At 46.5% G+C, this 14,601-nt stretch overlaps 1 protein-coding gene across 2 annotated transcripts in view; it reads right to left on the reverse strand.

The window, feature by feature from the left end:
• ATP7B (ATPase copper transporting beta) overlaps positions 1 to 14,601 on the reverse strand; it is a 1,159,214-nt gene that overhangs the window by 392,785 nt on the left and 751,828 nt on the right. For both annotated transcript variants that reach the window (XM_069640108.1, XM_069640109.1), the window contains exon 10: positions 9,652 to 9,779. In XM_069640108.1, coding sequence (XP_069496209.1) covers positions 9,652 to 9,779 — 128 coding nt within the window. The remainder of the gene's footprint in view (positions 1 to 9,651; positions 9,780 to 14,601) is intronic.

Raw genomic sequence — 14,601 nt, forward strand, 5'->3', positions numbered from 1 at the left:
TCGCAATCCGTAAAACCGCTGAGCACCATGCTGAAGGCAAGCACGCTGTGACAGGCAACCTGGAGGTGAATCCTAGAAGGGAACAGAGAAACCAGGCTGTGGGCAGTTCCTTGCTGAAAGAGAGAGAGCAGCGGGAGCCACGCACTGCGAAAGACAGAGATCCTCCTCATCGGCACAGCTTCACCTCCTTTCCCCTCATTCTCTGGCCAGCCTCCCTTGCCCCTCCTCCTACCCCCAACAGCAAGGCCAAGAACCTCGGGTCATCTTTGATTCCACACTTTCCTTCTCTGCCCACATCTCTGATGTCCCTAAAAAGTCAAACTTCCTACTGCACCTCCTCAGAGGTATTCTGCCTTTCCTCTCCTTCCCAGAGAAGCTCACTGTCTCCCGAGCCCTGGTTCTCTCTAGGTTGGATTATTGTTACAGCCTCTTTCTAAATCTACCTGCCGCTACTCTCTGCCCTTTGCAACTAATCCAGAACAGGACTGCGAGACTTGTCCTTGGCCTCAAGTCCTGGAATCGTATCTCTCCACTGGCTCCCAGTGGATGGAAGGATTACATTCAAAACCCTCTGCATTGTCCACAAGGCTGTCTGGGGCGTGGGTCCGTAAATACCTGCCCTCTCGAGCTCTTGGCTCCTCTACCTCTACCTCCCTCAGAGTCAGTCGTTTTTCATAGAAACGAGCTGGGGGTAGATCTCTGTCTTTGGCTGGGGCCTCCCTGTGGAACAGCCTCCCTGCCACTCTGAAACCTGAGCAGAACCATCTCCGGTTCCGGAAGCACCTCAAGACCTTCCTCTTTGCTTCTGCCTTTGCCCCTCCTCTCCCCTGCCGATCTGTTCTCTCTCTGCACTGTGCACCTGGCCTGCCCTCTGTCTTCCAGGCCCAGGTACTTGCTCACCCTGCCACCCACCGGCACTGCCTCCGGGCCATCCCTTGCACTGGGGTCTGTATCTGTAACCATACAGTCCCCCACTTTTTTCCTGCACTTATCATACATACCTTGTCTGCTGCCTTAAACCCAGCACGTGCCTCTTGCTGACTGCACTACCACTCTTTGTTGCCTTTTATTATTTCTTTATTTTTTATTATATATCTGTTTTTACTTTGCTACGCACTTTCCACTTCTCCCCCTCTTCCATGCACTTTTCCCCTTTCCCTCTCCCATGCACTTGCGCGTTCTCAATGTCACTGCGCCTAGTAAGATTGTTGTTTTTGTTCTCCCTTGTTCCCCTCCCTTCTCTTGTTGCACTCTGAAACACTAGTGTACGAGTGCAATACAAATACAATATCAATATCAATATCAATAGCACTGAATAACAGGGAGGGAATCTTTCAGACCGCAAGTAAACAACATAAGCACCAGTGTGCCCAAAGATCAGGACTAAGGTCCCTCAGCCCCAAATGGCTAGTTTCATAGTAGGAATAAGTTGGTGACCCTGAAGACACTGGCAGTCTTAGTTGGCTTCAGTATGCAGGTCCATGCTCAGCATACTGAGGCTGCTGCCCAATCAGACATTGTGCCATTCCAGCAATCCTTTGAGGATCCCTGGGTTGCTGTGGCAACTGGGTCCCATGTAGGCAGTTGCTGGGATCCTTTGGTAAAAATCTGCATGTAAACCACAATTCCTCAGTCCCTTCATTGAGCTGCAGCTGTAGAGTTAGGATATTAGCTGGCAGTAAGGAGGCAACCCGATAGGTTAGGGAAAAAAGCTCTGTTTGCTGGAAAATCTGCTATTTTTACAGCAATCAGCCCAGATTCTCAGGACCACCTTTAGGCCCAAAATGGACAGGCTTGGCATTAAGCATTAATTAATTTGCTACCAAAACATACTCAAACACTAGGAATGGTAATTGGTGGGCCTTGTATACTTGCAAACCCTTTAGAAGAAACGTGTGGGATTGTATTACAGAGCTAAATTGCACTTTTCTTTTAGCTTTTCTTGTGCCCTGCTAAGCTCTAACTGTCACAGATGGCTGGCAATGGCCACACCCACTCCATGAAAAAGAAAAATGTGTTGTTTTTGGTGCACCAGAGCCAATACGTTTGAATCTATTTCTTCCTTTGATAACTGTTTCTGCCCTTCACATTCCTCACAATGATCCTTTTATTGAGGAACTTGAGGAACTTCAGTTTGAGAAGTTAAAGTTGCTGAGGGAGAGTGGCAGTAACTCAGCTAAAAATGGGAAAAGAAAACCAGTTAAACGCTGATTAGAGTGGTGGAACGTACCAGTGGAAAATAAAATGGGAAAATATAACTTTTTGATTTTGCCAATTGGGTGGCACCTAAGTGCCACCTATAAGCAAAATTATTGCATTGAAGTACAGATAGTAGGGAGATGAAATGCGAGGAGAGACACACAGCTTGTGAGTGTTTGGTTATTTATCCACCCATTAATTGCCCATGACCATGCTAATCCTTATGTCCATAACCACCCAGTACCTGAATCTGCCCACCCAAAACGCATCCTCTTGGAATGTCTTTGAGCTATCTGTATCAAGCAAAACTTCAAACTCAGAGCCTGCCAGTTTTATTTCTAAGCAGTCTTGTGAGAGTTAATGGTGTGATTCACAGTTGGCCTCAATAATCCACGGACAAACGAGGATAGGTTTTTACCAGGATTTGTTATGTATGTAATTATACTTCTTGGGAGATTGTGGTGGATGTAGTCTATGGGGTACCTGCTCTTCCCTCAACCTTCCCTTGTGCTCCCTCCAACCTAGCGCTGGCATCCATATTCCCCAACACAACATTGCAAGACAAGAACGGTATCCCCTACTGCCTGGATCAAGTCTTGTCTAAGCAAAGGCCTAAAGGACATGGCCTTTTCTATCTCGACCTCAGGGGATTTTCTAAAAGGATCATATAGGTTGCTCTTCATATTTCAAACCAAAATAATTTCTAAACTCCCCTCTCTCTAACACCAGTGTCATTCCTGTCCCTTCTCACTGCATCTATCACACCTTCTCTCGTAACCCTGGTGTGTGCTCTCCTCTCCCCCTCCCATCTTGCTAGTCTTCCTCTAGCTCTCTCGCTCTCTTCCACCATGGGGAATCTTGCCTTCCGTAAATGGGAACAACCATTTGGAAATATACAGTAATGGAGTAAGAAACAGGAATCTTGGAGGTAAAGTACGAACCCTGTGGCTCAAGAGACTGCATTTTGAATGAATAAACATTATGAGTGAAAATCGAAGATGAGAAACATCATATTGCTTATAAAGGGTACCAAGAATTGGAGTCCAGAAAGACTGCTTTTTTTGTCCCGCTGAAAGCTGCACCTAAAAAAGAGAAAATGGGCCCTTGACATGTGGCATAGCCTGTTATTTAGGCCAAAGCACAGAGTGTTGATATTGTCTACCTTAAGTTTCAGATGACATTGTAGGTCATAGCGATAAACACCTGATATTATAGGCACATGTGTGTTGACTGTTAGTTTGTGGCGCAGATAGATGGAATATGCATAGAGATCAAGAACTAGCAATACATCCAGGTTTGCCTTCTACTCAGGATACAATGAAATGTGTAGGAGGGTCTTACTCATAAGTACATGTTTAGTGTGAGATTGCATTTTTAGTAACCTCAAATCACTTTTTTATTCAACTCAGAACTTAAAAAAAATAAAATGTGTAAATGATTGAATAAATCAAAGGGAGTTCATGGTAAGTGCTGTTTTGAATGAGGTCATGGTAGAATAAAAATGTCTTCCGCAAAAGTGCCTTCAGCCACTTGAATACACGTTTCCTCACTCATGTTCCTTGCACTGAAGTCCTGTTAATACAAGCATTGGCAAATCTAACAGTTTTGGCTTGTATATATGTATTAAATGGGCATTTACCAGGAGGCATTAACATCATATGCCCAGGCACTCGCACCATTTTCTAGCTATTGTCATCTTATGGGCGGATTGTATTATGGCAGTGCCTGGCAAATGCCTAGCGCATGCTTACAGAAAATCCAAAACTGTGGGCTTTTCTAATGCTTGTTTAAAGAGTGGCCAAGGAATTAGTGGCACAAATAACCACAATTGAAGTTTATATCTAGCCTTCGTATTATGAAGGGAGATGCTTTCCCGTTGCCTACAGTTGCATAGGAAAAATGTCTCGAGCCTCTTTGGTCACCTTACCCCAAGTACTCAGTGCGACATCTCCAACAAATTTGAAAATAGCAAATGTTAAGCAGCTAGATGAAACATCAACATATGTGGGTGTTACGTGGAAGAGGGTACGGATATAAAAGTGTTGCCTCAGACATAGAAAACTCCAAATGGAAGGAAACATTCCAAGGGTAAGAAGGCTTTGGCACATGGCAAGGCAACATCTGAGAGAATGTTGAAGCAAAAGATAGCAGCATATTCTTGGATGGAAAGCAAAAGACTCTTAGCAAGTACAGCTAGTCTACCTGAACCCAATGTGTTACAATTACTGTGAGATGGCCTTCCGCCAGATATCTCCCGGTTAAAGCCGATGCACTAAATGGTATTAGGGGTGTCCTCCCTGATGTAACAATTGACCATAATTGAGGCTAGAGAAGAATTTGAAGGAGTATTCCATAATTAAAGAACTAGTGATTGGAAAGCCCGGCAGCACTATTAAGCATGGAAAGATGAGAAATCCAGGAAATAGCTGTTAAAATAACCGGATTGTGTTTATTATGTCCAAATTTAACAACTGGTCCCGTTGTCAATCCTCCTTCACGGTACTCTCATCAACACTGTTCTCATAGTGAAGGAGAAGCATCAATGTGTAAAAGGGATCCAATTCTGGGAGTGGGAGGCTCAAAAATGAAGCTAATTAATATACGGGTCTGTAAGAGAGGAAGCGCTCCCAGTCGGGTGAAGATACTAACTGGTAAGAGCAGTGAAAGTCTTGGACCTCCTACCTGAGGTGTCTCATGTTATGATCGTGTTGGCACGCGTATCAATCACAGGAAAACACCAACAATACTACAGTTGCTTTGATTAACAAAGTAACGCATTGGATAAACACTAGGCTACAGGCTCCTCCGATGAACCCTAGGAAAGTAATAAGGGCTAGAAGAGTGGACTGGTCTAGAAGATCACCAAAATGCTGTAAAGGTGACTGTGTGGTAGTGACCATTAATTGCCATGCAACAGTGAGGTACCTACTCTCCTCCTAACTTAAGAGGTTGCTCGAGCCAGGACGTTAATACATCTATTACCTTTGTCTTACTTCTACCAGGTAAATGTCCAGGTAAATGTGAATAACATCCATGGAAAAAAGACCTACTTGAATGGAAGATTAGATATGTTATGTTAATATGGATTTATGTTTCACCAAACCACCACCGTAGCAGTATCAGAGTCCCTAGGCTTGTCCATGGAGTGTCGTACTGTGCCCCCACAAGGGATATACAGATCTTAGTCTGCTGGAATACGGAAAATGAGCGACAATGGGAAAGTGGGAAGTACATGCTATAAACAAATGTAGGTAGAGATGCAGGGGGAAGAAGTCTTCTGTGACAGCTTGGGGGCATTTCAGTCCTGCTGGGTAGACCATGGTCCTGCAAATGGGAGGAGATGGATATCACCTAAACGTTTATGATCATTCGGTTGTCTTTCCAAGACAAAATTTAAAGAAATGTAGTAGAGCTTGAGTGTGTCCTCAGCAGACATGGAAGTTTGGTGGCTTATTTGTCTGGGTGTCCCCAGGTGTTCCCCATGTCAAACTCAAGAATGTTAATTCTGTAACAGACAAGCCCGAGCCAAGAGAGGCGTAGTCAAGGATAGACTGGATATAAAGGTGAATGTTGCTGGTAACAGAATATAAGGGAATTGAGTGGTCAAATAAAAAAGGCTTGGCACTGTGATGTAAAAAATTGTATTATTTAGTTTGTTCCATGTCATGTCATACGCTACCTCGTTTTAGTTCACAATGAGACAGAGTGGTACATTACCATGAAGTAGGCTATCAAAGTAAAGAAATAAAACGACTAATGAGCTTGAAAGCAATGGACAAATCAGGTCTTCCCGAGCCAACCTGACCCGCCCTCCATCTCACCTGCCCTTATACCATCCCTGTGTTCCAACCCCACACTCATCACAACACATACGGTTAACATTTACTGCCCCCTTCAGAACAATGGGTTCGTATATAATCAATCTATGTCTGTACTTTATTGTCTCTCATGTTTAATAATGTGTGGTTCTCCTTCCGGTTAAAGATAACTTTCGGCCTACACTTTCTCAAACAAAGGGTGCCCTCTGACATAGTTCTGCTGGGGAAGAATACTGCATTGTAGTAACTGGCATAAACCAGGCCAGTCCAAAGATGGCGGCTTCACCCAGTGCCCATGAGAGTCTCTACAAGTGCTAATCTCAGCACTATGTACAGCGCATGCACTATCTTAGGACTCTCGGGAGAACGCATTGGCTTTAGCCAATAGATGAGGGGATATCCCAACAAATGTCCACTGTAATTTAAAGGAAAATAAAGTCTTGATCTCATAAGAGCTAGAAATAGTGCATGTGTTGTGATGATTCACGGGATCTCATCATTTCCCTGTGAGGCTAGGGAGGTGAGGCTGCTGCCCAATAGTCCCCCTGTGGGTGGCGGAATAGAGGACCTCAAAGTGGGAGACTCCACAACTAGGGATACAGACTCCCATCCTGTGAAAGACCTCCCGATACCCATTTCCCCAGAAGCCATGAACCTGGTAATGCCATCTAACATCCAACCTGACAGTGCTACTATTTCCTGTTGTAAAGTCTCTTCTACCTCACCTTCAAGATCTGTTTTGACTGAGACGAGGAAGAGCCAAGGAAACATGCAGAGTAACCACAGACAGTATTACCAAAAGACTGTGACGAGGTGGCCCCAAGGAGAAATGAAGATTGCATCAAGAACACCAAAGAAAGGCATTGATGTTAAGCTGGGGCGGACCCAGCAATATAACGCAAAAACTGAGGAAGGGCCAATGTTGTGGGGAAGCAGGAACAGCTGCGAGGGAAGCCGAAGCCCATCCTACACATCCTGGAAAATTCAAACCCGGGACGTCGGAAGTCCTGAAAGCCAGTCAGTCTTCAGGCAAGAAGCAGAGAGGAGCTACGCCAGCCAGTGGGAGACAAGCTCACTAATGAAGCAGGAAGAATCAGTGTTGGGGTGACCTCTAAGAGATGGACCGTGCGGTCCATTAACAACGCCGAGACTGCCATGGAAACGGCTCCCAGGAGCTACATCGGCCAAACAGAAGGAGCAGAAGAGCAGGCAGGGGACAAGTGCAGTAGCAACATGGATCTGAGACTGCGGGAAGAACCAGTCACACTCCCCAGTCAAGGTGAGGTTAAGGGGAGTTATTGTCAAGCCGCATGGGGTCTGGGGAGGTACAAGAGTCCAGTATTCTTCAGGAGTAATCTCCCTTGTCACATTGGTGATAGCAAAGAGTCAAGAGTCGAGCATTCCTCAGGTGTGAACTCCCTTTGTCACAGTAGTGATACCCAGTGAACCAAGAGTCAAGGAAGTCACAAGAGGAATCTCCCTTGTTACAATAGTAATATACAAAAAAGCCAAACTACAGAGTGCCTCAGGAGTGAACTCCCTGTCACAGCGGTGAACCTAATACGCCTGTAAAAGATCTATCAAGTCACAAACTGTCTGGGAGTAAACTCCCCCACGATTAAGATCAGACACATGGCCTAGGAAGGGAAGATTTCTCCAGCTAGATCAGGAGAAGAGAGTCCTTCTCGTGGTCATTGTGGTAAAGCAGACCCTATTGCAAAGGACTGGTGTTAACCCAGCATAAGGCTGAATTCCTAAGATTAAACTCCAACAGCTACAGATGCAATTGATGCAACGACCTTGCCACAGGAGCAAAGCATAGCAAAATGACAAGTAGGACAGGTTACGTTTACAAGACATGCATGACCATCTTCCCAGATGGCGTAGGCTTGAAAAGCTAACCACCTATCGACCCATTTACATTACCAAAGTTCTACAACTGCATTTGCCAACCTTGTGCTGCCCCCACTCAAGCCTAAACACAACAGAAAGCTATAGAGACATGTTGGTGGAAGGGAATACAATTATAGTCAAATGATGATATCAAAGGAAGATTGTGCAGTATTAACAGTGTTATCCAGAAGCAGTTGTGAAAAATCGTAATGCTATGTTGCCACAAGGAAGGATAGAATTAAAATATGGAAGCCATGATTTTTAACATGGTGATGAAGGCACCTTATGCACCCCTCAGTTTGGTCAAAGGAGTGCTACGGGGATCAGAGATTCTCACCCACCACATCAAGTGCTACCTCCTGAAGGCACACTGAGGATTCCTTTGAGTGTCTCCTCGTGTCTAAAGTTGTCAAGCCTAAAATCAGGGGATGAAACTGTGCAGCCCTTACCTCGAGTCAGTGGAGTTCAAGATTATGCAGCGTGTCCCTCTACTACCCGCACAGACCCTTCTTCCGATAAAGAAGTACTTTACCCACTCACCTCTCAAAAGATGTACTGATGAATCCCCAAGATTATTGATTAGCAGTAAGGGCCTGAAAGAGATACTAGGCCAGTCAGAGATGGATTTCTGCTGCACGACAGCCATGCATGTCCTTGCTGGCACAACACCTGTCTGTTCCTGCTCCTTCCTCTGCTAGAATGAAACCCAACACCAGCCACTGCACACAGTCAGTCAGCGACTCAGACTACAGCCACAGAGCCGCAAAAGGCTGCCATTTCTACCACCTGACCTCAATATGGCAGCACAACCTTTTAGCCTTAAGAGGCCACTTCACAACAAATTAACATGCACAATTACAAACAGGACCGTAGGAAATGGAGAAAAAAGGAATCACTTAAAGACCAGGGTTTGAGAGAGAAGATGGAACAACTCATTAGAGACCAGATAGGGCAACCACTGTAATCAGTCACACTGTAAAAAGACCTGCTGGGACAGTCACAGAATGGGATATCACCTAAAAGGTAGAGGGAAGAGAGACAGGTATTATGAGAGACTAGAAGAAGGGACAACAGAGAGCCTGCTGGGAGATTTATCCCAGACACTGACAGAGATCCGACCAAGAGAAATGAGAGAACACCAGAAGACTGCTGGAGACCCTGGAAAAGACTAAAGTCCCAGGGGCATAGAAGATTGACAGCATGCTGGGGGCTATAGATTGGTGGAAACCAGACGCAAAGAGAAACCAGACAGCTCAAAGAGGAATATAACCCAGGTGTTGGGAGGAAATGAAACATGAGGAGAGAGATCCAAAAAAGTCTTGGCCCAGCATGACAACCTCTGACTGGTGTATTTCCAATTACACTGCCTGCCATAAACCCTAAGCAAGGAGATCTGTCTACACTAATGCTACTTGCCCAGGAGGCACCCTGTGACTAGATGACTGGAGGGCGATAATAGCCTAACCAAAGTCTGCACTCTAAGCAAGAGGTGAGTGGGGTTGGGTGAAATACTTTGAATATGTTGCTCTTCAACAAGAAAATTGTTAACAATGTAGCAAGAATAATTCAAAATGAATAGTAGGCCCGGCTAAAATGTAGCATAGTTAAAAATGTATTCTTGTTTAACATCACACAAATATAAGCATATTTTTTGTACTTGTTCGCTTTGGTGAACCCTAAACATCTTGTATTCAACATGCCGGACAGAACAAAAATATGAGATACATGGAAAGACACTTACCTGTAATAAGAGACTCATCTGCCATTGAGTTGCCCTCGATCACTTTCCCGTCTACTGGGAACTTGCCCCCGGGGACCACCTTCACAATGTCGCCACGCTGTACCAATTCCACTGCCACCTGCTCTTCCCTGAAAACCACAAGAACAGTATGTTTTCAAACCCTGCATACATTTTAGCATTGTGATATAATTTACTGAGGGGTCAGTGGTCAAGAATTTTTAAAACTATACATTTTTGCATTATGTTATTCAAGTTGAGAAGATAAAATGAGATTTGGATTAACCTTTCAAAGATGGTAGACCAGGGAGAGAATTTAGCCAGGTCCCCAATTTAAGATGAGGGTCAGATTAATATGTTTCAGCTTGAAAAGTAGCAGGTTACCAAGCTGCCTACTTTGACATACTTCGTGAAAAAGAAAAGGCTGTAAATGGAGAGAACAAGGATACTGTAATGAATCAAAGGTATTCACCCCTTCTCCCCAAGGGGGAGTCTACCCCTTTGAGGCTAGGGAGGTAAACCCGCTCCGCAAGACCCACCCTAGATGTCTGGGCAAGTGGGACCTCACTGGGAGTGAGTCCCCGATTAGGGGACAAGGACTCCCGTTCCCCTGAGTAACTCATTAGACCATCCACCATAATGGCATATATGCGATTGCTAGAGGTTAAGAACATTGTAAGCTCCAGGAACTTCACTGAAGACAAAAAAATAAAATATCCCAGTGTGCACCAAAAGGAGTGTCTGTCTCTTTAAGGGGAGATATACATTTACCTGAAACGAGGAGGCTGGAGAGAGAGAGAGAGTACGCCGAGTGAAGGCGAAGCACGACCAGAGAGAGAGAAGAGTGTAAGCAGGGGAACTCCCCTGACAAGGTGATGCCTGTGGGAGGCACAGCCAAGGAGAGCCACAGAACCTGCGACTTTCACAGAAGTCCTGGGCAGCAGAGGGAAATGCAAGGTGCTCGGCAAAGAAGAAGGGGAGCCTCATCACTGTGGTGGCATGATCATGAGGAATTTGTGGTGGCCAGTCTGCTTGTCAAACCGCAGCAAAACCACCAAGCAACAGAGTTCATGAGAGACCCTGCAACCCGTAGTCCGACGGGGTCGCATAGAGGAGGAGAACCGAGAGAGCTACGATGCGAAGGCGGTAATACGGGGAACAGAGCCAAGGAAGAGAACCAAAGCGAGCAGTGAGCCTGACAGCAGTTCCCGGAAAACACAGAGGTAACAGGGAGAACGGGAGTACAGGGAGGCCACAAGAGCATTGCAATGTAAGAGGATAAACTTTTCTCAGTGAAATTAATGAGACACTGAAAATAACACCAATAAAGTGTAACTGTATGAATGTAACTACAAGACAAACAAATAAGCCTGAGAGAGAAGGTATCAAGGAATGGATACCAAGAGAAACTCATCCCAGTAAAAGTGACGACCTAATTATAAAGCACGTAAAGTTGAAGTTTATTAAATTGATCTCGAGAATACTGAACAAACCTGAAAGAGGAGCTGCTAAGAGCTGGAGACAAACACCCTGGGAAGAAGTGTAGGAAACTAAACTGGAAATGAAGTCAAGACAAATAGGACAGAGGAGAAGTGATCAAACTGAGTCATACCAAGAAATGAAAGGGCTCACATTGCTACAATGGTATCCAACCTATAGAGGCCAGAGCTGCAGAGATCAGAAAGGCATGTACAGCTGGGAGAGAGTATAGGAAAGAGAATTACAAAGCCTTGTGGAATGAGAGCAAACCTAAGTACATTATAAAAAGGACTACAGGACCTTGCCCAGAAGGTGTTAAGAGACTATTAGAAGATATTTTACTAAAGAGAACTGTGAAACACAGAGAAATTGCCATAAGAGAACAGCCAGAAGGAAGAGACATTTTCTTTTTTTTTTTAAACTTCTGTTTATTGGCAGGTGGTCAAGACAGGTACAGCTCAGTTAGCATGTAAGTGAGAACAAAAAGAAAACAGCATTACAGCGTCAATATACATTGCTTCACAAATAATGTCAGTTTCACATTGTAGAGGGAAAACGCATAGTGGAACAGCAGAGTCGTACTCATGCGGCGTGTGTCAAGATGAGTCCGGTGGTGCCGGGGAAGGGGCGGAGGTCCATTCGGCCCCATCCTTGCTGTTTAGGTAACTACAGAACTCAGTCCATACATTTGCAGGGCGGGATGGAGCGGGCAAGGTGCCGATGTACTCCTCCTCGCATGTTTGTACCCATGTGAGGGCCTTCAGCCACATGTTGAGGGTGGGGGGAGTGCGACGCTTCCAGCATTGTAATATGCATCTTTTGGAAACAATAGCACTGACATTCAAGAATTTTGACAATTTCCTCACATTTTCTCCCGTCCAAATGCCAAATTGCAAGGCCAATGGGTCCATCTCTACCGGGGAGTCAATTATCTCAGAGAGCGCCTGTGTCACCTCCCCCCAAAACCTGCGCAGCGCAGCACAGAACCAAAACATGTGAGCATGGTCTGCTTCGTTTGATTCGCATTTCGGGCATTTATGTGTCGAACTAAGCGTGAATTTTGCCACTCTGTACGGGGTGTAGTAGAGTCTATTGAGTAACTTGTATTGGATACAGCGGAACCTGGCACTGAGTGATACTTTGCGCGTATGTGCACACATCTTGCCCCACATTTCATTAGTGATCCCCGTTCCGATTTCTCTGGCCCATGCCTCCCGTGGTGCCGGGGAGGTATTCTCTATTTTTCCCATCTGCATTTTATACAGGGAGGATAATATGCCCCTACAGCCTGTGGAATTCACTATGTACAGGAGTTCAGGTGAGTCAGGAGGCTCCTCTGGAAAGGAGGGCCACATCGTCCGCACCGCTGCTCTCAATCTGTAGTACTGCAACAGGTCGAGCGCGGAGCCGGAGTGCCCGGGGCGCAGTGTCTGGGGGGTAATGAATGAGCCATCAGGGTGCAGGTCGGTCAGGGCCCGGTATCCCAGGCTCTCCCAGCGTTGGGAGAGGTGTTGGTCATGCGTGGGGGTGAAGCCAGGAAATTGCCATAAGGGGAGCCACTTATAGTATGGGCGCTGTACTGGACTGGGGGAAAGGATATTGGTCCATGCCCTAATCGTGGATGCTACCGGGTCCCATGGGACATCCGCGTGGTAAACATGGTGTAATAGCAGGGTCATGATGTGGGTACCGTCCCCCGCCATTTTTTCTAATTTAACATGTGGTGGCGGGTTGGGGTGTGTGTACCAATGGGTAGCATGTTGGGCCTGCGCAGCGTTCCAGTAGAAAGTTAAATCGGGGGCAGTAAAGCCTCCCTTCTCATAGGGGAGGGTCATATGTTGCCACTTCTTACGGACCGCCCCTGAGTGCCAGAGGAATTGGGCGAACGACGCGTGGAGTCTCTTGAAATACTGCTTGCCTGGCCAAACTGGCACATTTACAAATATATAGAGTAGCTTGGGTACCGCGATCTTCTTTATTAGGGAGAGTCTACCAGCGAGGGATAGAGGGAGATTGCGCCACCTAAGCATCTTGGTTTCAATGAGCAGCGCCGTTGCTACATAATTATCTGCCAGCAGGGAGACTTTAGCCCGTGACACCTGAACCCCAAGATACTTAATCCCAGCCGGGGACCAGCGTAGGGGGAACTCGCAGGACGGTTGCTGAGTTGTTTTAGTGAGGGGAAAGATTTCGGATTTTGAGTAGTTTATGGTGAAGCCCGAATATGTGCCTATTTTTGTTATGTCTCGAATGATAGGGTCCAAGTATATGGAGGGTTGTCTGATGTAGAGGAGTACATCATCCGCGTACAGCGAGATGATTTCCGGTGTGCCCTGCAAGCGGACGCCCTTGTGAGTATGACGATTTCTGACATGGTAGGCCATGGGTTCGATGGCAAGTGCGAAGAGGATGGGGGAGAATGGGCAGCCTTGTCGGGTACCCCTGTGTAACTCGAAGGGGGAAGAGGGGACGGAGTTAACTAGCACCCTTGCCGACGGTCCCCTGTACATCAGTTCTATGTAGGCGATCATGTTCGGCCCAATTCCCATTTTCTCCAAGACGGCCCACAAGTATTGCCACAAGACCATGTCAAACGCCTTTTGGGCGTCTAGTGTGACTGCCACTGCGTCCTCGTTTGGGTCAATTCTAGACAGTACGTTGAATAGGCGCCGGATGTTAAGTGCCATAGAGCGGCCAGGGACAAATCCACTCTGGTCGGCATGGACTAAGTGGGGCATGAGTGGGAGGAATCTATTGGCAATTACTTTAGCAAAGAGCTTCATATCAGTATTGATGAGGGACAGGGGCCTGTAGGAGACACATTCGTCTGGAGGTTTCCCTGGTTTGGGGAGGACTGTGATTAATGCTTCTCTTAGGGAGGGAGGGAGGGAGTGTGAGCGGAGCGATTCGGTCCAGACCCCATGTAGTATCGGCGCTAGTATGGCAACATGCTCTTGGTAAAACTCAGATGTGAGTCCGTCGGGGCCGGGGGCTTTGCCCTTGGGGAGATCCGAGATCACCCGGACTATCTCTTCTAGTGAAAACGGGGCATCTAGAAGTTCCCTGGTGTCTTGAGAGATCAGGGTCATGGGGATGGACTCCAGCAGGTCGTCAAGGTCGCGGGTCGTGTGCTCTGGTTGGGGGCCGTACAGGGTGGCATAAAAATTGGCAAAAGTGTCAAGGATAGCGTGGTCTGACCAGTGTCTTGCCCCATTATCATCAATAATGCTATCTATACGAGTCCCGCCTCCCTCAGCCCGGACCAGCCTAGCCAGGGTTCTACCCGGCCTCTCTCCCTCGCCATATCTTCGGGCGGCTGCAGGGCGGGTATGGTATCTCACTTCGCTAAGGGCATGTGCCTCAAATAGTTCCAGTTCCGTCCTAATTTTCGCTAGGGTGGCAGGTGCCGGCCCGGAGGCATACTCTTGTTCCAAAGTTTTAAGTTTGGATTCGGAGTGGCTTAAGGCCTGTTTT

The sequence above is a fragment of the Ambystoma mexicanum genome, chromosome 7q, assembly GCF_040938575.1.
Source record: "Ambystoma mexicanum isolate Mex_15411 chromosome 7q, UKY_AmexF1_1, whole genome shotgun sequence".
Taxonomy (NCBI): Eukaryota; Metazoa; Chordata; class Amphibia; order Caudata; family Ambystomatidae; genus Ambystoma; species Ambystoma mexicanum.